At 32.2% G+C, this 20924-nt stretch overlaps 1 protein-coding gene across 3 annotated transcripts; it reads left to right on the top strand.

The window, feature by feature from the left end:
- Positions 1–15379: 15379 nt before the first annotated feature.
- Positions 15380–20857, top strand: LOC135126696 (tetraspanin-5). 3 transcript variants are annotated; one of them, XM_064052786.1, is made up of 11 exons: positions 15380–15535; positions 15595–15798; positions 15848–15968; positions 16022–16095; positions 16146–16220; positions 16537–16635; positions 16688–16816; positions 16873–16923; positions 18743–18853; positions 18949–19065; positions 19163–20857. In XM_064052786.1, the coding sequence occupies exons 2-11, from the start codon at positions 15664–15666 to the stop codon at positions 19229–19231; spliced, it is 981 nt and encodes a 326-aa protein (XP_063908856.1). In that variant the 5' UTR covers positions 15380–15535; positions 15595–15663; the 3' UTR covers positions 19232–20857. The 3 variants fall into 3 exon arrangements, with proteins under 3 accessions (XP_063908856.1, XP_063908855.1, XP_063908854.1); XM_064052785.1 differs by lacking the exon at positions 18949–19065; XM_064052784.1 differs by lacking the exon at positions 18743–18853 and having other exon boundaries at positions 15382–15535.
- Positions 20858–20924: the final 67 nt, after the last annotated feature.

Raw genomic sequence — 20924 nt, 5'->3', positions numbered from 1 at the left:
TACTCAACTCGAACTTGACTCATTAATTTGACATTCATAAAGATTTCTCAACTTTCATTTTGTTGCTCTGTCATTAAGTTTTGGATTTTAATGACTTGTTGTCTTAAAATTTCTTTCGCTTTTGCAGTCGGACTTCTGTTTCCTTTGCTCACTGAATTTAAAACTAGGAACAGCTAGGAATGCAATAATAATTTTGACACAAACTTAACCTCACATTCAACTCAAGTGACGACTATGAATCTCACCCTTTAGTCACGCACTCATGCACTCACTCACTCACTCACTCACTCACTCACTTCTCACAAGGAAAATAAAATGGTCGTTACGAATACGCACTTTAAGCATAAAAACAGACTTAAGTTTAGAAGGGAGTTGGCAATAAATCGATAATAATAGACTACTTCCTTGTGAATAGAGAACTACCAGCAAGGATCAAGTATGTATTGTATGCAGTATGAAACTGAAACCTCAAATGGATTAAACCGAGAGAAACCCAAAACAAAAGTAATCTCTTTTACTTCCCGAGCGTAAGCTAAGGAAGTATAGTAATCGAGTCCATTGGACGAATTGCCAGTTTTATGTTTTCTCGACGTTTCATGACCCCTACAGTACGAAAAAAGAATTTGCTGGACCGATTATTGTCAAATTTTGTGTGTTTATTAGAAATATCGCAAGGTATAATAACGTTATATTACCAACACGGCTCAGTGGCTTTCTCGGGGAACTGGCGACATGCGGTTGTCTCTTTTTTTTTCTTGCACTGGTAATGCGCTGTGACTACTTTTCTCTTGTGCTATGACTAGTATTATCCATGTTGATGACGCCATCAAATTTTTTATTGGTCTAATTAAGAACGAGTCATATCATTTTCCCAAAAAATGTGAGAATACGCACATCTTTATATAATAATGATAAAATGAGAATTATAATGTTCATAACATTTTGTTCGATTGCAGTTTAATTAATAATTTTAGTCCTCTGTTTTGAGAAGACAAACTCATTTAAATTAATCTAATTTCTACGTGACATTCTTTCGATGTAGAAACATAAATAAACCCTTGAGCTTAGTATTGCTATTACCTAGTGCTGAAGGACATTTTATCCCGTTATCACAAAACAAAAATCGTAAAATCATATTTTATAATTTTTATATAATATATGTTATATATTGTTTATACATATAGCCTTCCACCAATTTTTTATTGATCAAATTAAGAACTTCATTTTCTAGAAAATGTGAGAATACCCAGGTCTTTATTTAATTATGATCAAATAAAAATAATCATATTCAAAATATGTTGTTCCATTGTGGCTTAATTAATGATTTTAGTTTACCGTTTTGAGAAGACAACTCATTCAAATGAAACAAATTTCTGCATGACATTCTTTCGATGTATAAACATAAACAATCGAAGTTAATCATGTACACTGATAATAATACACTCTTTTTCGTTGGTTATTTGCTTTAAATATATTTCATATTGTCCGCATCTATGTCTGTGGACGGTACACTCTTGGAATTTGTGCCCCCGCGCACAGGTTTCGAGGTGTCATTTACACAGTATATAAAGGTTATGAGAAAACAAAAATTTTGTTGAACTGTACTTCAAGGGCGAGGAAAGTTCTGTGCTCTGTAATCTTGGACCAAACTTTGTCTAATCATCCCCACCCAGAGTGTGATGATGTCATCTCAAAACTGTACATAGTAAATGGGTTTTAAATTGTAAAACAACATCCTCCTACACGTGTAGTTTATGAATACGTGTTGAGTTTTTATCCAAGGCTTCCAAATTTAAAAAAAAAATTAAAAACGTATAACAACATTTTTACTTTACTTCCCCAACCACAAATTCAAAAAAAATTGCTAGAATGGATTAAAAGTTTCTTAACTGATCGTAGCTTCAAGGTTAAAGTAGGGGCATTACAAAGTGATCCTAAGTGGAGCACCGCAGGGGTGCTGGGTCCGTTGCTTTTTATATTGCGGATTTAAAATCAAAAATTGAGTGAAGGTATTATTCAAGCCGCATGTGCGATAAAGTTCACAAAAATTTGTAAGAATTAATAATAAATAGTACCGTGTCTCCTGAATTTTGGAAAAATTAGAAGAACAATTTATAATTGAATGAATAAAATGAAGCTCAAATAACTTTTATACTTTTGTTATGCCCGTTATTCCCGTGGAATTGTAAAATGATAAACATTGTTATAGCAAATTATAAACCACCAAACTTGAATTTGAAAAAACTAATAGTAGAACTTTGGACAACTTCCACACTCGGTTTGTTATGAAGTCGTGCCTAAAAGTTGTGGGAAAGTCCTCCTTTTCCAATTTCAAGTACGAGCATAAGGTGCATAAATTCTGCATCGACCAACTGTATCCCTCCAATTATTCCCTTCTTCAGTGTGGGTAATGAATGACATTATTTATGATTAGGCGCTCAGAATAAGACGGTCTGGAAACATCATTGCCACAAAGAAGACGAATTATTCTTTGCCGAATTGTTTCCAAACGATTCTGATTTCCAATTAGCACAGGACACCAAACGTTGTTTGCAAACTCCAGTACTGGTCTTACACAACTTTTAAACAGTTTCACCGTGATGCTTACACTCGGTTTTATAAAATTTCTTTGTAGGATGGTAATAGTTATTTACGTGGCAAGCTTAGTAAATTAGCCTTTACGGGCGAGCCGGAATGTTTGCAGGGCGAGCGACGTAGGAGCGAGCTCTGTAATCCGGTGAGCCCCAGTAAAGGCTAGTTGCAAGCGAGCCGCGTACAACGTTTTACTTCCTCTTGCTGAAAATCCTGAAAATGAACAACTTTGGCATCTCTAGAAATTTTACTTGAAATTACAGTCATAGAAATTATAGTCATTTTTCATAGTTTGCTCCGGTAACTATGGAAAATTGAATTGTTTGAAAATAACGGGACTGTCAATTTGTAAATTCGATTAATAATTTAAATAGTTTAATTTTGTTTCTGAGCTCTGTTAATTGTGGAATTCGATGAAGATGAAGAGTTTGAAGGTGATTTTAACGTTAGTATTAGCACAGTATTAGTGAGATTAAGAAAAAGGTCGACGCAGCGAATGTGTGTTTGATTCCGGTGCTGTCATGACAACGTTTTACAGGCACGGTGCCTGTAAAGCTGCCACGGTAACGCTTTACAGGCAGGGTGCGTGTAAAGGCTAATTTACCGAGTTAGTTTAGACGACAGTAAACGAGCTTTAACAAGACAAGAGGAAGTAAATATCCTAAGGAGTTCGCTTTTTAATGACACTCAAGATGTAATCAAATCAGAGTATGTAGTACTGAATATTTCTGTTTATTTATTGGGAGAAACCACTCCTTGGGCCACTAATTCACTGTTTGCAAATCATTGCGCTGTCATTGTAAATATTTAAGTTTCCAGCGTAAAACAAACATCTTGACTGAATTTCTGATTTTAAATCCGCAATATAAGTTATAAAAAGCAACGAACACAGCACAGAACCCTGCGGCGCTCCACTATAGGCTGTTGTCAGAATACTCGGTAATGCCTCGACTTAAACACTGAAGCTTCGATCATTTAAGAATCTATTAATCCATTCTAACAACAACCCAAATATTTCATAGTGTCAAAGTTTTACAAAAGTTTTATTGTAGAAACTTCGTGGAAGGCTTTACAAAACTCAAAATTTTTATACAATACTGTTATTATTAGTGTTATACTGCACCAATCCAAGTCGATATACATGTCCTTCCAAAAATCTTGATGACGTCATCACAAAATTTTGTAAGGTAAAAACTCATTTGAAACATACGCGTAGCACCCTTATTTATATTAATTACTTTAACATTATTCTGATTTCAATTTTGATCAACGATATGCGTCCGTCTCCAAAAATGGATGCCTAGGGTAAAAACTAAACACGGATTCACAGACTACAAGCGAAAGAGTATAATATTTCACTAAATGTAAGTAACATTTGCTATTATAATAGTTGGAAATGACGTAATATCATTGCTTGATGGAGCTGATCAGACAAATTGTGGTTAGCGTTATTTCATTTACACGATTTTCCTAATATATAAACAACATTTAACAACAATTGATCAGGTAGTTTCGAAGATTATCTGTAAAATAAAAGTGGACATAGACGCGAACAGACGGCAGACGGCAGACGATATATTATTAAAGTAGTACTACTACACTTACTAAAATTTGACAAAAAAAAAGTGAAATAAATTCCATATTAAATGTGCAATACAACAACACTTCTGTACTTGTAGTATAAAATAGGTCCTAATTTTTCACTTTACGTTTATGGTTTGTTAAAAAATCATCAAATATTTACAGTTTGTCTTAGCAATTATATGTATAACAGAATATTGAAGATGTCATCTCATGGTGCCTGAGACGTGTTATTGCAACTTTTTCGGTACGATACTTTTTTAGAATGGATTATATGTATTCAGTGTCTTAAAAAATAATACATGAAACGATTCATTTTATCCAGTATCAAAAATGACTTTTTATTTTTTCTGAAATTCGAGGCGTACAGCATTGCGATGATTAAACTTATAGTACACATATTATATTAAAATTAATTTCCTTATTTCCGCCAAAATATCTGTATTAATAAGGTTATATATATATTATTATCCTTTTGACGCCATTTTTTTTTAAGCATTAGTAATAAGATTTTCGCTATCAAATTTGTCAATATTTTTCTTAAATAAAAGATAATATGATGATGCCTCAATATGGTACAAATGTTCGAAACAAAAACAGTTTTTGCAGTAACTAGTTACTACTATTTGGAAAGTCCACGATGTACAAATTTGTCAGACACGATTTTATTCGTACCGACGTTATGTTTCCATGCCAATTTTGTCTTTCATTATTGTGTAGGACTGTACGAGTGAAGGTTACATGATACGTTGTCACCGACAAAAAGAATTATATCTCAGAAATGTTATACTTAATTAACCAGTAATGTTGTCAACCCACTGCACGTTGTGGCTATTCTTATAGTGGAAAAATTGATGCGTTTTTTACTTTCCGAACGAAGTATTGTAATCGAGTCCATCGACCCACTCTCTACTTTTACGTTTTCTCGACTTTTCATGACCCCGATAGTACGAAGAAATAGGTCTCCCGTTTCCGTCTGCCTGTCTGTCTGTCCGTCTGTCCGTCTGTCCGTCTGTCCGTCTGTCTGCCAACCCGGCTTTTTTTATTAGACAGATAATCTCCCAAAGTACTAGACCGATTGTTGTCAAATTTTGTATTTATATATATTAAGAATATCATCTGGATGATAAAACGCTAACCAAAATTTGTCTAATCATCCCCACCAATAATGTGATAACGTCACTTCAAAATTACATAATAAATAGTTCTTAAATTGTATTAAATAGCATAGTCCTACACATGTAGTTTATGATGCCATGTTGAGTTATCACCGGAAACCTCCAGATTTTTGGAAAAAAACTCAAAATTGTAAAACAACATTTTGCAGTTTAATTTTGAATCTGCCAAACCGAATGCTTCGAAGACTTGCAGATGTTTTAAACTTGTAATAAGCATGATAAATTGGGATTGATAACGTTAGCTCAAAATTTTGCTGAAGAAATCCTATCTTAAATGTGCGAAATATGATGAATCTAAGTATATTTGTGATTTATCATTCCATTCATATTTTTTGAATTTGCTTATACAGGGTGACTCAAAAAAAAAATTAATGAATGCGTGAATTTATTTTATTGATTTAATCAGAAACTGCGAAACAGAATGCTTTGAAATTTTGGAGATATTTTAAGTTATTATAAGCATGGTAACTTTTTAAGTAAAATGTATCCGCTTATCAACCCCAAAAAATGGATTACGTCATCTCAAAATTTTACCGAATAAATCCTATCTAAAATGTGCAAAATATGAACAATCTATACTTATAATTTATCACTGCATTCGTATTTTTTTTTAGATTTGCTTAAACAGGGCGACTGAAAAAATTAATGAATCGGTCTATTTAATTTATTGAAGAAATCAAGAATTGCAAAACTGAATACTTTGAAATCTTCCAAACGTTTTAAAGTTATTGTGAAAATGGCAAATTATTGTTATTCAAAATATATATGTTTATTCCCACCAAAAAATTGATGAGGTCATCTCAAAATTTTTCCGAATACATTCTTCCCAAAATGTGAAAAATATGATGAGTTTTTACTTGTGATTTATCATTGCATTAATATTTTTTAGTTTTGCATAAACAGGTGGGTCAAAGAAATTAATGAATGAGTCAATTTATTTTATTTATTAAATCATTTTCCCAGAAAATTTTTGGAATACAATACTGCTATTTTTAGTATTACACTGCAGCAATCCAAGTTGATATACAGTGAATCTTTTTTAAAAGTAGCCATAGGGATTCCCATGTTAAATTTTAGACCCCATGTTAACTTTTATTAGGGTGAAAACCCAGAGATGATTTTTGCGGAGAAAATAGCCGTAGGGTTCTACTACATTTTGCAGTAATTTGTTAATTTGTGCTTTAAAAAATAAAAATTATTTTGATTAAAAATGGTTGGTACATCATAGACGGTTTTGACTTATCATTTTAACTTGTCATTTTTGACAACGTAATTTTCATTTAATCATTGAATACCTTTATTGGAGTTTTTAGAAAAGAAACGGAATGAAGGAATTTAAACATAAATGAAGATAGTAAAAGATAAATTCACTGAAATTGCGTTTTTAATGTCCATGATCGAAAAAACCTGTGTGTATAAATCTGCCATAAAATTTTTAAAATGTGCTTTTGCCGGGTATGTGTCGTTTCTCTGTTGTCGATAAGGCTTAAATATATCCATCAGTGACCATTTCTACCTTTTCTTTGATTGTGTATTGCGGCATGTTGACGAATTTCGGTCACTAAAAAGCACTACCTAATCGAACGAGTAATCAAAGTTAGAAACGTCAGGTAAATGTCTGTTTTTACATGGCTGCCTACAATATTAGCGACAAAAGTATCCAAATATTTTAATTTTTTTAAAGAAATACCCTTTAATTTAAAACATGACTTTTAATAAAATCGACAAAAGATAACCTAAATTACATCCAGTAAAAATTTCAGCTCTGAATCTTTACTCAAACATAAGTTATTATAACATGGGGTATAAAATTTAACATGGCAATCCCTATAGCCACTTTTAAAAAAGATGCACTGTATGTGTCCTTGCAAAAATGTTTATGACGTCATCCCAAACCTGTAAAACTCGAAAATACTTCAGGAGCGAGAGGAGTTCTGTCGAAACAACTTTCAAGCATTTTTTTTTCATTTTACTGTGAATACGTGTATGATTTAAACGAATTGGTTATTTCGAAAACTACATTTTTTTTCCGAGTGTAAACTAAAATATTGTAACCGAATCCATCGGGCGACAGGTTGCTTTCATATTTTCACGATGGGTCATAATCCCTAGAGTACTAAAAAATGGGTCTACCGTTACCGTCTCTCTGTCTGCCTGTCTGTCTATTTGTCTGTCCGCCATCCATGACGATTTTTGTTAGACAGATAATTTCTGAAACTATTAGATCGATTGCTGTAAACAAACGTTCTGAAGTTATTGTAAGCATGGTGCATTTTTAAACAAAATCTGTTTACACCCCCCAAAAATTGTTGACGTCATCTCAAAATTTTGCCGAATAAACCCTCTCTACTTCCATTCATATTTTTTAGATTTACTTAGGGAGACTCAAAAAAATAAATGAATGAGTCAATAGCAAACGTTTTACACTTAAAATAGTTCGACCAATAGCAAACGTTTTACACTGATTAAACGCTGTCAGACATGTTTAAAATCTAATAAAAATTTTATTATTGATTTTGTTTTATGCATCTTCAGAATACCATTCGAGCTATTCATTTATTGTAGTGGTTTAAATTTGCAAGGTTATCCCTCAAACATGCTGACTAGGAAAATATCCCCTGCGCAAACACTTCCACTTCATCTCGGTGTTTGCGCTCGTCATATTTTCCTAGACAATATGTTTTCCGGATAACCTTTTAATTTAATCAACTGAATGAATAGTTCTTATCTTATGTGTTATATATGATTAAATCAGGAACTGCAAAATTGAAGGTTTTAAAATTTTGCAGAAATTTAAAGATATCATAAGCATAGAAAATTTTCAATCAAAATACATTTGCTTATCCCCCCAAAATATTGATGATGGTACCCCAAAATTTTGTCGAATAAATCCCGTTTAAAATGTACAAAACATGATGAGTCTGTACTTGTGATTTATCAGTCCATTCATATTTTTAAGATTTGCTTATACAGGGTGACTCAAAAAATTAATCTATAAGGAGTGTAAGAATGGCAAATTGTTAATCAAAATATATCTCTTTATTCCCCCCAGAAATTGATGACACCATCACAAAATGTTCTAAAGTAAAAACTCATTTGAAACACAGGCACAGCACGCTTCTGTACAATTACTTTAACATTACATACATATGTTTATTTGAACTTACAGGTGTTCTCATAAAAAAAATAAAATTCCCAACATCAAATTTTGTACTTCGTTTTTCGAAAATGCAATGCATTGAATATTTTTTTATTTTAAGTCACTATTTTTCCTAAATGCAGTATTTGCTGAATATAACATCTTTGGGGCTAATCCCATACTCACTGCGAAAGCTACATTCGTCCCCGTATGCTTAGTAGGAAATCTCACCAATCCTAGGAATCCTTTCAAAAACAAGATTAGTCAGTGATTTATGTAATTTCTGCAGTTACTCCTACGCAAATAAATATATACTATCACTAGCTGACCCGGCCACGCGTTGCTGTGGCTAAAGTTTTTGTTATATTACATTATAGTAAACAATCTAAGAGGAACAATAACAGAACATCAGTCACGGAGTCCACTATGCTTTTTCACACAGATGGTATTTGTAAAAAAATATGGTGATCTCCTTATTTGACTTTCTACTACTATAACCCTTTAGTACAATGAAATTATTTACGAACAAAGACGAAAATGTTGATGTTGGTATACAAATTCACTGGATTGAGATTTGAAGGGGAAGTACGTTGAACACAATATTTCGTTCACTACAAAATAAATTTAATTAATTTTATAGCGTGAACAACACGTGGTAATTATGCTGTTAAAATGTAGCTTATATGACACGTTCGTAGATTTACCATAGCAGCGCCATCTATTGATTACTTACTCAACCCAGTCGAAAGGTATCGACATCTGTTAGAATCATTTGGAGTTAACAGATAATTGTGACTGTCAAATAATAACATACAAATAATTAGCAATAAATTAAAATTGCGACTATAATTTGAGATTTAAACTATCCTATCTCTCAAGTTGGATCGAACTGCACATGGTGTGCGAATTTTATTATAATCGGTTAAGTGGTTTAGGAGTCCATTGAGGACAAACATTGTGACACGAGATTTATATATATTAAGATATGTCACATTAGCCCACAAAAGAAATCGAAGACTCACAGGAAACTGTTGACTCAGACGGTGATTATGATTAAATTAGGTCCCATAATATTTAAGAGTGCTATTTACTTGTGTTTGTGTATCTGTATAAGTGAAGTATATATATATATATATACATATTGTTACGATGATTGGCAGTTTAAAATCGGTGTGGGTAAAACTCAACAATTTATTTCTTATTAACTCGAATTTACAGGACACAGCGATTATGTACAAAAATGTATGAAAACAAAAATTTTATCCGATCCGTCGTGTCGGTTGAGGTGGCGCATAAAATGAAAATCATCGCATGCTGGTTTGTTGCTAAGGTGAAGCTAATGGTTGCCTATTTTCAAGATAATTACAAGAATGCAAGAATTTTCCATGATAAGGAGCTGCCAACAAATTTGTTAAATGTTTGTTATCAACTTGTTTTTAATTATTTGTTAATTATATGTGTCTCGGAAGGTAGATATTCAACATTTTTGAGCGTGCTTTTTGAAAAGCTTAAAAAATATATGGCAAGGGGCAGCAACATGGTAGTTTAGGTCCACAGCGACAACTCATGTTAGTCCAACCTTGTGAACATTGTAACACTTAACACTAACATAGCCGTCGAATTACCCCAACTCAAACTTTTTCACTTTCTGTCTCATGCATGTTATGTGAAACAAAAAATTACCAAATTTTCCACATGTCGTAGAAATTTGTCAATTTTTAAAATTTTGTGTCAAAACTACTATGAATTGTTAAACAAACAAAATATTTTAATTAACGTTCTGCGTTCCTTACCATCTTACAATGAAAAGATTCATCAGTGATCAAACGAAATAAATTATCCCAAAATCGTTAGATTTTCTGCATAAGACAAAGATGTTTTGGAAGTGACAGGAAAAGGGAATTGGTTGCCGAGATGTTTAAAATTTCGGAAAATGTACGTACAATAATTTTATTTTTAACACAGGAGAGAACACGTACGCCAGGTAGCTAGAGGATATCACCTAAGGTGTTTTGACTAGGGGTATTTCCATAATTATAATAATATCATATATTTTAATAATACAACAAAAATATACAAAATTTTAAAAACTACAGATAAAACAGTACCTACCTATGTTATGTTAGATGTTTCAAGTTAATTTTGCAAACAAAAATTACATCAGCAACCTTGATGGTGAAGACAAATTTTGGTTAGGTAGTGTTTTAAGGGATGCACATCACGTTGTATAAAGAAATGATAAAGGATGATATTTACTAAAAAACGAACAAATAATGAAAATTGTTTATTAATTAAAACTGAATGTAAGTATACATTTCTAACCATAGTTTCATACGATTAATCCTGTTTCATACGATTAACAATTCGCGAATGTGTTGATCACTAGAAATAGGTATATAGAGATGTTCGTCAATAAAAAACGGTGTGTTTTAATTATTTTAAAACAGGTGTTTTTTCGTTTTAAATATAATTTTTTAATTACCTTTTTCAGATGTTTGATGTAACTGTGTTTATGTTAGAAAAAGAAATTTTGAAAATTTAGAGCAGCAGGGCCGGCTTAACACGGTAAGCGAAAGATGCACCGCATCGGGGCGCCCATGGCAAGGGGCGCCGGGCGGCGGGCAACGCCTATGCTTTTATATTAACTCTATAAAAATAAACATTGGATCACTACGTACAAAATATTATAGCAGGAACAGACCAAAGCGCCCATCGAAAACTTTTCAGAAAAAGCTGCAGTTTAATATCCCACTATGGGGAGTGGTTCACAAAAACAGATCATAAGAAGTTACTTTCTGACTGTAATAATTGAAAAACAGTGCACCTTTGGGTTGGGTGATTGGACCTTTAGATCAATACTGACAAAAAATACCAGATTTATGATTGCATTATCTGGGTAACAATTTGACGAGACAGCGGTATGACCAAAACCAGATGTTTTTCCTAACATTTGTCACGTTTGTTTTTACCATAAAACTCCATGTCGGCACATACTTAAAAATTTTATTTTCCAAGTCTAGTCGGTTGGTTGTGCTGATTGTTCAACAGTTTTGTTATATTTTTCACTGTTCCTGTTTGTAACCGAATTTGGTTTTGTTGTATCATTTTGTGGCTCTTTGTCATCATTAATTTTAAATTTAAATTTGGAATAACATTGAGGTAAGTCTAAATTAAAAATAACCTTGAAATCGTTTCAGTTTTACAATATTAAAAATTGAAAAATTTTTGTAATATAAATATTTTTATACTTATACTATGTAGAAAAGTTGTTGCCCGCAGCTCCGCTTGCGTGGAATTCACAAATCATTTTTCATCCCGTTCATTCCCCCCTCCTTAATGAACCCGTCTAACTTAAAAACTCACAAATTTTTGTCCCCGGTAGGGGCGAAATTCCAAAAAATCCTTTCTTAATGGGTGCTTATAACACAAAATGTACCTACTGTCCAAATTTCATGTTTGTAACTTCAGTAGTTTAGGCTTTGCGTTGATAAATCAGTCAGTCTGTCAGTCAGGACAAATACTTTTATATACAGTATGTCCCCGGATTGAGTTCACAAGAGGAAAAAAAACTGTATTTCCTATTTTACAAAAAAATAACACAGGAGTAACATTTTTAGCTTAATTCAAAACGAATAAATCTGCAATATTATCAGGCTGTGTCCTTAAAAAAAAAAAACTAAAAGTAACGAAGAACTTAGAAATATGAAAAAAATAATTTTAAAAGTACAGACCAAGAATATTGAACTTTTAATTGCAGATTTATTCTTTTGAATTAAGCAAAATATGTTATTCCTATGTCATTTTTTTGTAAAATAGAAAATACATTTTTTTTTCCTCTTGTGAACTCATACCGGGGACATACTGTATATATTAAGATTGATTCATCATAATTTTATGTATGTTTGTTAATAAAAATATCGCTCTAAAAAATATGTGATCACAAAATTTTATTTGTTTTTTTTTTACAAAAATTTTTTAGAGGGCGTTGAACAGTAAGTTGCATCGGGGCGCCTGGTCCCTTAGAGCCGGCCCTGTAGAGCAGTGTAACAATTCATCAAATAAATTTATTTTTTTTTAATTTCTTTAACGAAGAATATTTCATTTCATTCCATGCTGACAACTATAGGTAACATAAAATATAAGTGTAAAACATATCAAGGAAATAATTTATTCTAATAATCTGTATAGCATGTTGAAGTGTTCGTTGTCGTCCAAGTAATTGAAATTTAAATCCAAATATGGAATATGAAAAAATAGCGATACATAGTCTGCGTTAAATCCGAATTTTTTTCTAACTATAATATTATACTTATAATATATAACTCATTTAGCAAAAAATTGTAGTGTACATAAACATAATAGCATAAAGGGGACAACATGACACGACTCATTAGTCATGCTGTCATATCCTTATCTGTAACGTTTCTGTTTTCACCCAAATCACCTGAAACTTTGTAAATCTAGCTGGAACTAGAAAAACATTAAAATCATCTTCTCAAGACCTACCTGTACAATTTTAAGTTTTTAAATAAACATGCTCATTAACGTCGTGCTTCATGTAGTCCTTCAAGAAATCATATTATGTTGTTTACCGATATGCTCCATTTTACTTGTTAGTAACAGTTTTCACAAAAAATGCGTTTCTACATGACCAAGTAATACATAAAATACGATATGAGAGACCAGGTGACTAGTAATGATTGAAGCAAATTTTTGGGTTCGCAATTCTAAATTATTGGTAGCATTGTTAATATGTCAGTTCACAGTTGTCAGTTTTGACATCAGCACGGCTAAAACCCAATGAAAAAATGGCAGCTACTGAATTTGTGCTCAAAAATTGAATTGGACGTTGGTTACTCCATCACAAAATTTTCAATATGGTCGCCAACCTGACAAAAAAATATCACAAATATTGATAGATATTTGGTATTTATGCTGTGTAGACAACTCTAGAACACACATTAGAAACTATATATTTCAGCACGTAATTGTCCACGCATGAAGATACCTGTATTATGTGATCAAATAACCTTTGTTGTTGTAATGAAATCGTTAATGTTATTTTCTTAATTTGAGGACATCCAGTTCAATGTTTATAAAAAATATCTATCACCGATGTAAATTATTCCGTTGCGTTCCTATCAACAAAAATAACAAACTTCAAAAAAAGAAGATTAAACGTGTGAAAAAAGGGAGAATTTAAGCATGCCCGTGACTTCATGGTAGTAAAACGTTTTTGAATTCTTAATTCCTCATCGTAATAATTTGGAAAATCTTGCAAATGTGTTAAGATAATCGTGAGAATGATAAATGTATCTATTGATGCCTCCTAAACGTGATCATATTGCGGAAGATATTATGTTTGAGTCTGACTGAATCTACACTTATGGGTTTTTTTTTATCGGGGACAGAGCATTCTATGCTTCTTGAAACATATGCATAGCATCATACTTCTTTCTCTGTATGTAGTTAAACAATTTCCACATCTTTATCTCGACTTATAGACGGTTTCCATAAAAAACATAAAAGTTAAATTCATTTTGTTTCAAAGGCGAAGAAAATTCGATCAAAGTACATACTCTTAAATCAGTTTCATTAATTTCATTCCATTGCGAAAATATAATAATAGGCATCAAAACTGTAGGTACAATTTGTACACAAAGAAAAACTACTCTTATTGTTTAGTTTTGTTTTTTAATTAGTTATATTAAATTTATATAACTATTAAGTATTAATTTTAGACGTTATATAACTATAAACAAATTAAAAAATGTGTAATTGTCAAGCATAACTTCATCGTCAAATTGTATGCAGGTGGATAAAATGGGCATCCCCTCAGGCAGGACACCAAAATCAGAGGGTGCCGAATACGTCAAAAACGTAAAAACGTTTCCTTTTATGAACATAAAACTTAAATTCAACTGATCGTTAATCTCGAAACATTAAAATATATCAGAGTATAATTATATTATGACTATTGCAGAATTACTTTAAAGTTTGTAATTGCGCTCTTTCCTGGAAAGTCCTAAAATGATAATCCTGAAATAATGAGCTCAAATTTATTATAAACTCTTACAAAAAATTTAGAGAAAAAATATAGACACTTAAAAACAATCCACGTCATGTACAAAGTCTACATTTTGAACACCACAAAGGATGCTAAAAAGAAAGACGACAAACAACAATAGTATATTAAAGAACGAGTTTCATAAGGCAAATATTGAGGCACGAATCCAAGTTTATAGAACGAGCGGCGAAGCCGCGAGTTATATAAAGGATGAGTGCCTCAATGGCCTTATGAACGAGTTATTTATACTATTTTTTCTACCGCACACGTTTTTTCCCAAAATTTAATTGAAATTTGCATTTTTTTTAATCTGGGGACTTTTGTCGTGGTTGGCGATGGGTCGGTCTGACACTAACCACGAAATATTTGAGGTTCTAATTTTCACAACAACAATTGTAATTCGAACCAATTCGAGTTTTTGTAATTTAAAATTGGTTAAAATGTCTTGCGAAGAAGTTACGCGTCCGGAAACATGAGAAATTTTAAGTTTAGATTTGCCACTGACATTCACCTGACATTTCTCGTCATTGCTACCAATCTTACCGATCTAAATTACACCAGATCTATTAAAGAACGCCTTTCGGCTATTAACGAACTGTTGTGACGTCATTTGCGTGCGTTAATAGCTCTATTAGAAAACCAAAAAACGTGGGCGGTAGAAAAACTTATTTTGCGTAAACCACAGAACAATAAAAACCAATAACATGCTCGGAATCACAAAACACTCTTCCCACAGAAGTTGTAGCTACTGTCGCTATCTATCGGCGTCAGGCAACATTACGTACTTTGCTGTTAAAACAGATAGCTACATCTCAAAATCAATCGATCAGTTGTAAACGTCACTGTCAATTACACCTGTGTTGTGTCAACACAGTCAACAATAAGTACAGCAACAAACACCCGTTGATCTAAATAGCAGTTCCTGCCCAGTGGGTGTGTGAAAGTATTACAGTTTTATATGTAGATGTGAAATGCATTGTAAGTCAAACATTGATCATTTCCTTTGCGTGTTATTTATTTTGTACTCTAAATTTCAGTCAAGGCCACTGCAAGAATGACATGTTTAACACTTACGTTACAATAGTACCTCCTTAATTGTTTACTTCATGTATATAATTATTAAAGGGAGGAAAATGGCAGTGAGTTTACCCACAGTCCCAGTCAGGAAATACAGAAGAGAGACGAGCGAAGTGAGCAGCTGTTTAAAGTACATGATATTCGGATTTAATGTGTTGTTTTGGGTAAGACAACAGGAAGTAATAAATGCCCTCATATAATGTGTACTTGTAGTTATTGGGGCTGGGGATTTTAACTATAGGAGTTTGGGCTTGGAGTGAGAAAGATATTTTTAATAATTTAGGAAAGGTAGCAAACGTTGCTCTCGATCCCGCGTTTATTTTAATTTGCATTGGTAATAAATTAAAGTGATATCAAAAACACGTTTCTAATTTGTATTTATTTTAGGGACTGTAACTTTCATTATAGGTTTTACTGGATGTGTAGGAGCATTACGCGAAAATACATGTCTTTTAGCAACAGTCAGTTAAACATTTTCGTAAATGAGTTTTTGTATATTTTTATGTTTCAGTATGCCATATTTCTATCTGTGTTATTGTTATTTGAAATGACTGCCGGAATTCTTGGATTCATATTTAAGGATTGGGTGAGTCATAACCACATTCTAACAATCAGTAGATGAGTATTCAGAACTCTTATTCATATTCTTCATGGAACTGTATTGATTAAAAAATACTGTCTGTTAAATATAATATGAAAAATAGCCAATAAGTAAATCTAGTCAAGAACACAAAACTAAGCATCTCTTTATCAGTGGAGCGTAACATTAATAAGCGTAACTTATATAAGGATTTTATAATTTATAAAGAAAGTAAAAACTTGTTTTGCTGTAACAGCTTATAAACATTTTGAATAACATTCACCTTTTTATGTTCAATTAAAAAGTATACAATAAATTCCAGATCAAGTCTCAGGCAACCATTGGATTTCAAACATTCATCATTCACTACAGAGAAGATCCAGACCAACAAAATTTAATTGACTGGATTCAAGAAGATTGGGTACTTCTTTATTTTCAGTGAATTGTAACGTTTCTTTATTAAATAATTTTAGTTGCAATGCTGTGGTATTGAAGGACCAAAAGATTGGGATCGCAATAATTATTTCAATTGTTCATCACGTGATGTTGGTAGTAGAGAAGCTTGTGGAGTTCCATTTTCATGCTGCAAGCGTAAACCAAATGTAAAATTATTCGTAGACTGTTATAAATTAATTATTCATTGGATAACTTGTTACAGGAGATTATCAAAAACAAACAATGCGGATATGACGTACGGAAACCAGGTTTTGTAAGTACATTTGTTCATGCCATGTTTTTGAAAACTGACGTAAACAGAATAGTAATTGATGCAATAAATTGTTTAGAAAACTTTCACAAGCATAAATTGCGGAGTGAATATTATATAAATATATTATACGGTAATTGTGACGTAATTGTGGCAAATTATTTTTCCACAGAAAAAAAGAACGGGTTTTGAAGTGCGAAAGACTACTCTGATTTAGAATGTCTTAATTATCATTTATTGATTGACTTTTTAAAATACAATTTGCGCTGCATTAATTATAATTACACGATTGTTCCTAGTTTCACAATTTTTTGTATCTGCAAGGTACAAATCTTGTCTGCAAGAAACCAAAATGATATAATCAAGTCAAATAATCATTATACTATGTATATTTACCTCGTTTATGGTATGTTTAATGTGTACATTCAGCAAATAATGTTGTTTTAGACGCATTTAGTGTATAGTATTGAAAAAAAATCTAACTAAATCTATTTTGTGGTTATGTGGTCTGTGCCATCTTTCATAATCCTAAAAATTTTTGAAGCACCATTAAGTTTGAGAATAAAAACATCCAAAAGGGCACTGATTTGTTCCGTCTCTTTCGGAGTGCATACTATAGTGGTAACACCACTTCAGTGTCGTAATTTATTATTGTAACACATGATTTATTAACCAAATTAATTACTGTTCTTTGTTTCATAAAGGAGCGACAAAATTCTGCAGCTCATAATATATATTTCTACAGACATACACATTTTTTTATGGTAGCTTGTCCACTTCTTTAAAAAATACAATATATTTTTAAATGTATGCCACTACAAAAAAAAGTGACAAATTTGCAACAGTTTGAAATACCAGAGGTCACTGGTTGTAAGAAATATTTATCAAAGCATTGTATATTAAAAAATATATATTGATGGTATTGGGTAATATCAAAACTGAAACTTTATTCTCAAGCCATTTTTTTCTCTTTTATGCGTGATTTTTTTTTTAATATTTTTTGTTATCAATTTCTGAAGCACAGAACCTATTTTTTTTTTAATAAAAATTAAAATGTTTTGTTAATCTTTGTGTAATGCTTCCAGCATTACACAAAGATTAGCTACATAATATGTTTAAAAAATTAACACCTACTTTCGGAATATGCAACATTATCATTTAATAGTTTTTTTTAATAAAAAAAATGGTTCATGTGTCACTGAAATAATAAATAACCGGTGATCAAATAGTTTTTAGATTAGAATAGGCCATGGAAATGTTTACATTTCTTTGATTAAACTAGTAAACCTTACAAATGTCAATGTCTACAAATTGAAGAGGTAAAATCAAAATGGATTGTTGGAACAGCAAATAAAAAAATAAATACATCGTTCTTCGCAGTTTTCACCCCTTTACTCTAGACAATCTATCATTTATGAGTCGGAAAACGAAAAAAAAATATTTCCATCCTACCCTAATCTGAAAACTTTTTGAAAATTCGTTAGTTTTTTACATACAACTGACTATACGAGTACACGAAATGGTACTTTGTGCACAGAACGAAGCTTTTTAACCACGCCTAGCATTGTTAGAAAATAATTCGAAGACGTCAAAAACGTTTCACCAACAAAGTAACACACAAAATTTGTATGCAACTGCATTTTAACGTTAAAACAATTTTGTATTGGGTGGATTTATTAAACATCGGAGGGCCGCAAACATTGGGTGCACCTTATGTTTCTAGTATCGTCGCCTGAGATAACACAATTTTAAGTGATGTTAAACCTGTAGTAAAATTTAGGAAATAAATATTGCTAGCTTTGTGATTTGTTCTGTAATGCAGCCTGGAGAAAGACACATATTTGAAAGAGGCTGTTTGCGTGCTGGCGAAGAATGGATCGAAAGTAATTTAGTACCTGTAGCGGCTGTTAAAGTCGGAATTATGGTGCTTCAGGTATCTGTCGCCCTACTCATTTCATTGTACTACCTATAGCTTCTACCTTTTTGTTTTCTTATGTTTATTTATCACCAGCTTTTTGTGCTTTTCAGAATTATGATGTGTCAAAAATAATAAATGAGAAAGGGTGTTTGGAAGCGACTGAAGAATGGATAGAGCGAAATATGATTTCTTTAGCCACTTGTAGTTTTGTTGTTTTATTTTTGCAAGTAAGTGTCGTTTTGGTTTAGCTTCGTTTTTAACGAATTTCCTATATGTATCTATTGTAAGATAAACTGTCCTTACCTTACATGATTTTTTTTGTAGATTCTGGGAATCTGTTTCGCACAGAATCTTCGAGCAGACATTTTTGCGCAGAAGGCGAAATGGCATTGACAATCGAGGACTCCCACAGCCGTGTAGTACAGTATGCCCTGTCGCATAGCGTGGGAGCCTTGTTCAACTCAATTTGATTTTGTATAAGGTGCTTTTCTCACTCAGTAGTGCATAAATATTGCAGAAATCATTTCAAATGTAATGTTCTATGCACACGTACTACATACTCTCACAAAGATGAGCAAACTTCCTTTTTGGCTCATAATTTGTTTTGGTACGTTTGTTTCATAGAGGTGATTGCCACCAATTAACATTGTACTAAATTGAAAAAGGAGGTGACAATATTTTGTGTTGTATAGTAAAGCATATTTTGTAAGGTTCTATGCCAGCAGAAAAATCGGCGCTTTTTCTGTAAGAGCCAATTTATTCCATTGAAAAGAAACCACAATGGATGTAATTAACATTACGTTTGCCGCTCGCCACCTGCTATGAGACGCAGGGGTGTACTTTGAAATTTTAGGGTGAGAGTCATAGTCGTCACTCATCCTCCACTCAAACTCAACTCACTTGAGTTGACGGTGAGGTTGAGTTTGCGTTAAAATTATTATTGCATTCATAGTTGTTCCTTAACTTAAACTGAGCAAAGGAAGCAGTAGTCCGGCTGCAAATAGCGAAAAAAAAATTTAAGGCAAGAACCCATTAAAACCCAAAAGTTAATGACAGCAACAAAATGGAGGTTGAGAAATCTTTATGAATGGCAAATTAATGGGTCAAGTTCGAGGTGAGTATCAGTTTGTTTCAAGGAACGATTATGAATCTCACCCTTATATAAAAAGAAAAAGTAACGAGTGATTAAAAAACTTTTAGATTAGAGTTGGCCATGGAAATATTTGTCATGTCTTTGATTAAAATGCAAATGTCAAAAATCCGAATTATTTGTAGTTTAATCAAAGACATGACAAATATTTCCATGGCCAACTCTAATCTAAAAACTTTTTCGACCACCCGTTGTATACTCAATTTATTGTACTTTTCTGTGCAAATCGGATGTAAATCCGACTTTTTGAGTTTCAACAAATTTATTACAATACATTTGCACATATCTGAAGCCGAAAGTGTTTTCCTTCAGTCTTTGAACGCTTGCATATGATTTATGGGGGTAAGGGACACCTGCGTAAAGCACTTCATTATAAGCGATCAAGAACTGTAGTGCTGCCATATTACGTTATAAAATGTGTTTTACTATGCTATCCTTGTCGTTTACTGAAATAAATTTATAATACTCAAATATTAATAATAATTAACGTGCCTGTTCAAATGGTAACAACAACTGACAAAAGGCCCACTATTTTTATCAATCACTTGATGTTTTTGTAATCAACGTGACGTACTATTAGTATTTTTGCGTATTCTAATTGTGATATTTTTTTTGTGTGTAATACTCGGTTCTAACTGCCAGTTTGTAGCAGCTTTTTTGCTTTAATTTTACATTCTATTATTTATTTATTTTTAATCATTTTATTGTATATATTGTCATTAAGTAAAATTTCGATTTGACAGGAAGAATACTATTTGTATAATATTGTCTTGGGAATATAACTCATATTGATAATTATTGTAAAAATTGTTGAAAGAATTGTAACCTTTATATTGATAAAAACCTGAAAATAAAAGTTGTAAGTTAAACTATGGTATTGATTATTATGTGGTACACATCCCGAATCTGAACATTAAGCGAAAGTGTAAAATGCGC

This window comes from Zophobas morio, unplaced genomic scaffold (genome assembly GCF_036711695.1).
Source record: "Zophobas morio isolate AGI-343-1 ecotype UQ-CSIRO unplaced genomic scaffold, CSIRO_AGI_Zmor_V1 ptg000011l, whole genome shotgun sequence".
NCBI lineage: Eukaryota > Metazoa > Arthropoda > Insecta > Coleoptera > Tenebrionidae > Zophobas > Zophobas morio.
Note: the sequence above shows the minus strand (reverse complement) of the source record. Positions and strands in the feature narration are given on the sequence as shown.

Bases quoted from the DNA above. Each gene is read 5' to 3' on its own strand.
- LOC135126696 (XM_064052786.1), top strand. From the start codon at position 15,664: ATGTATATAATTATTAAAGGGAGGAAAATGGCAGTGAGTTTACCCACA. The intron at 15,799-15,847 runs GTAAGACAACAG...GTGTACTTGTAG, and splicing joins GATTTAATGTGTTGTTTTGG to TTATTGGGGCTGGGGATTTT. The intron at 19,066-19,162 runs GTAAGTGTCGTT...TTTTTTTTGTAG, and splicing joins TTGTTGTTTTATTTTTGCAA to ATTCTGGGAATCTGTTTCGC.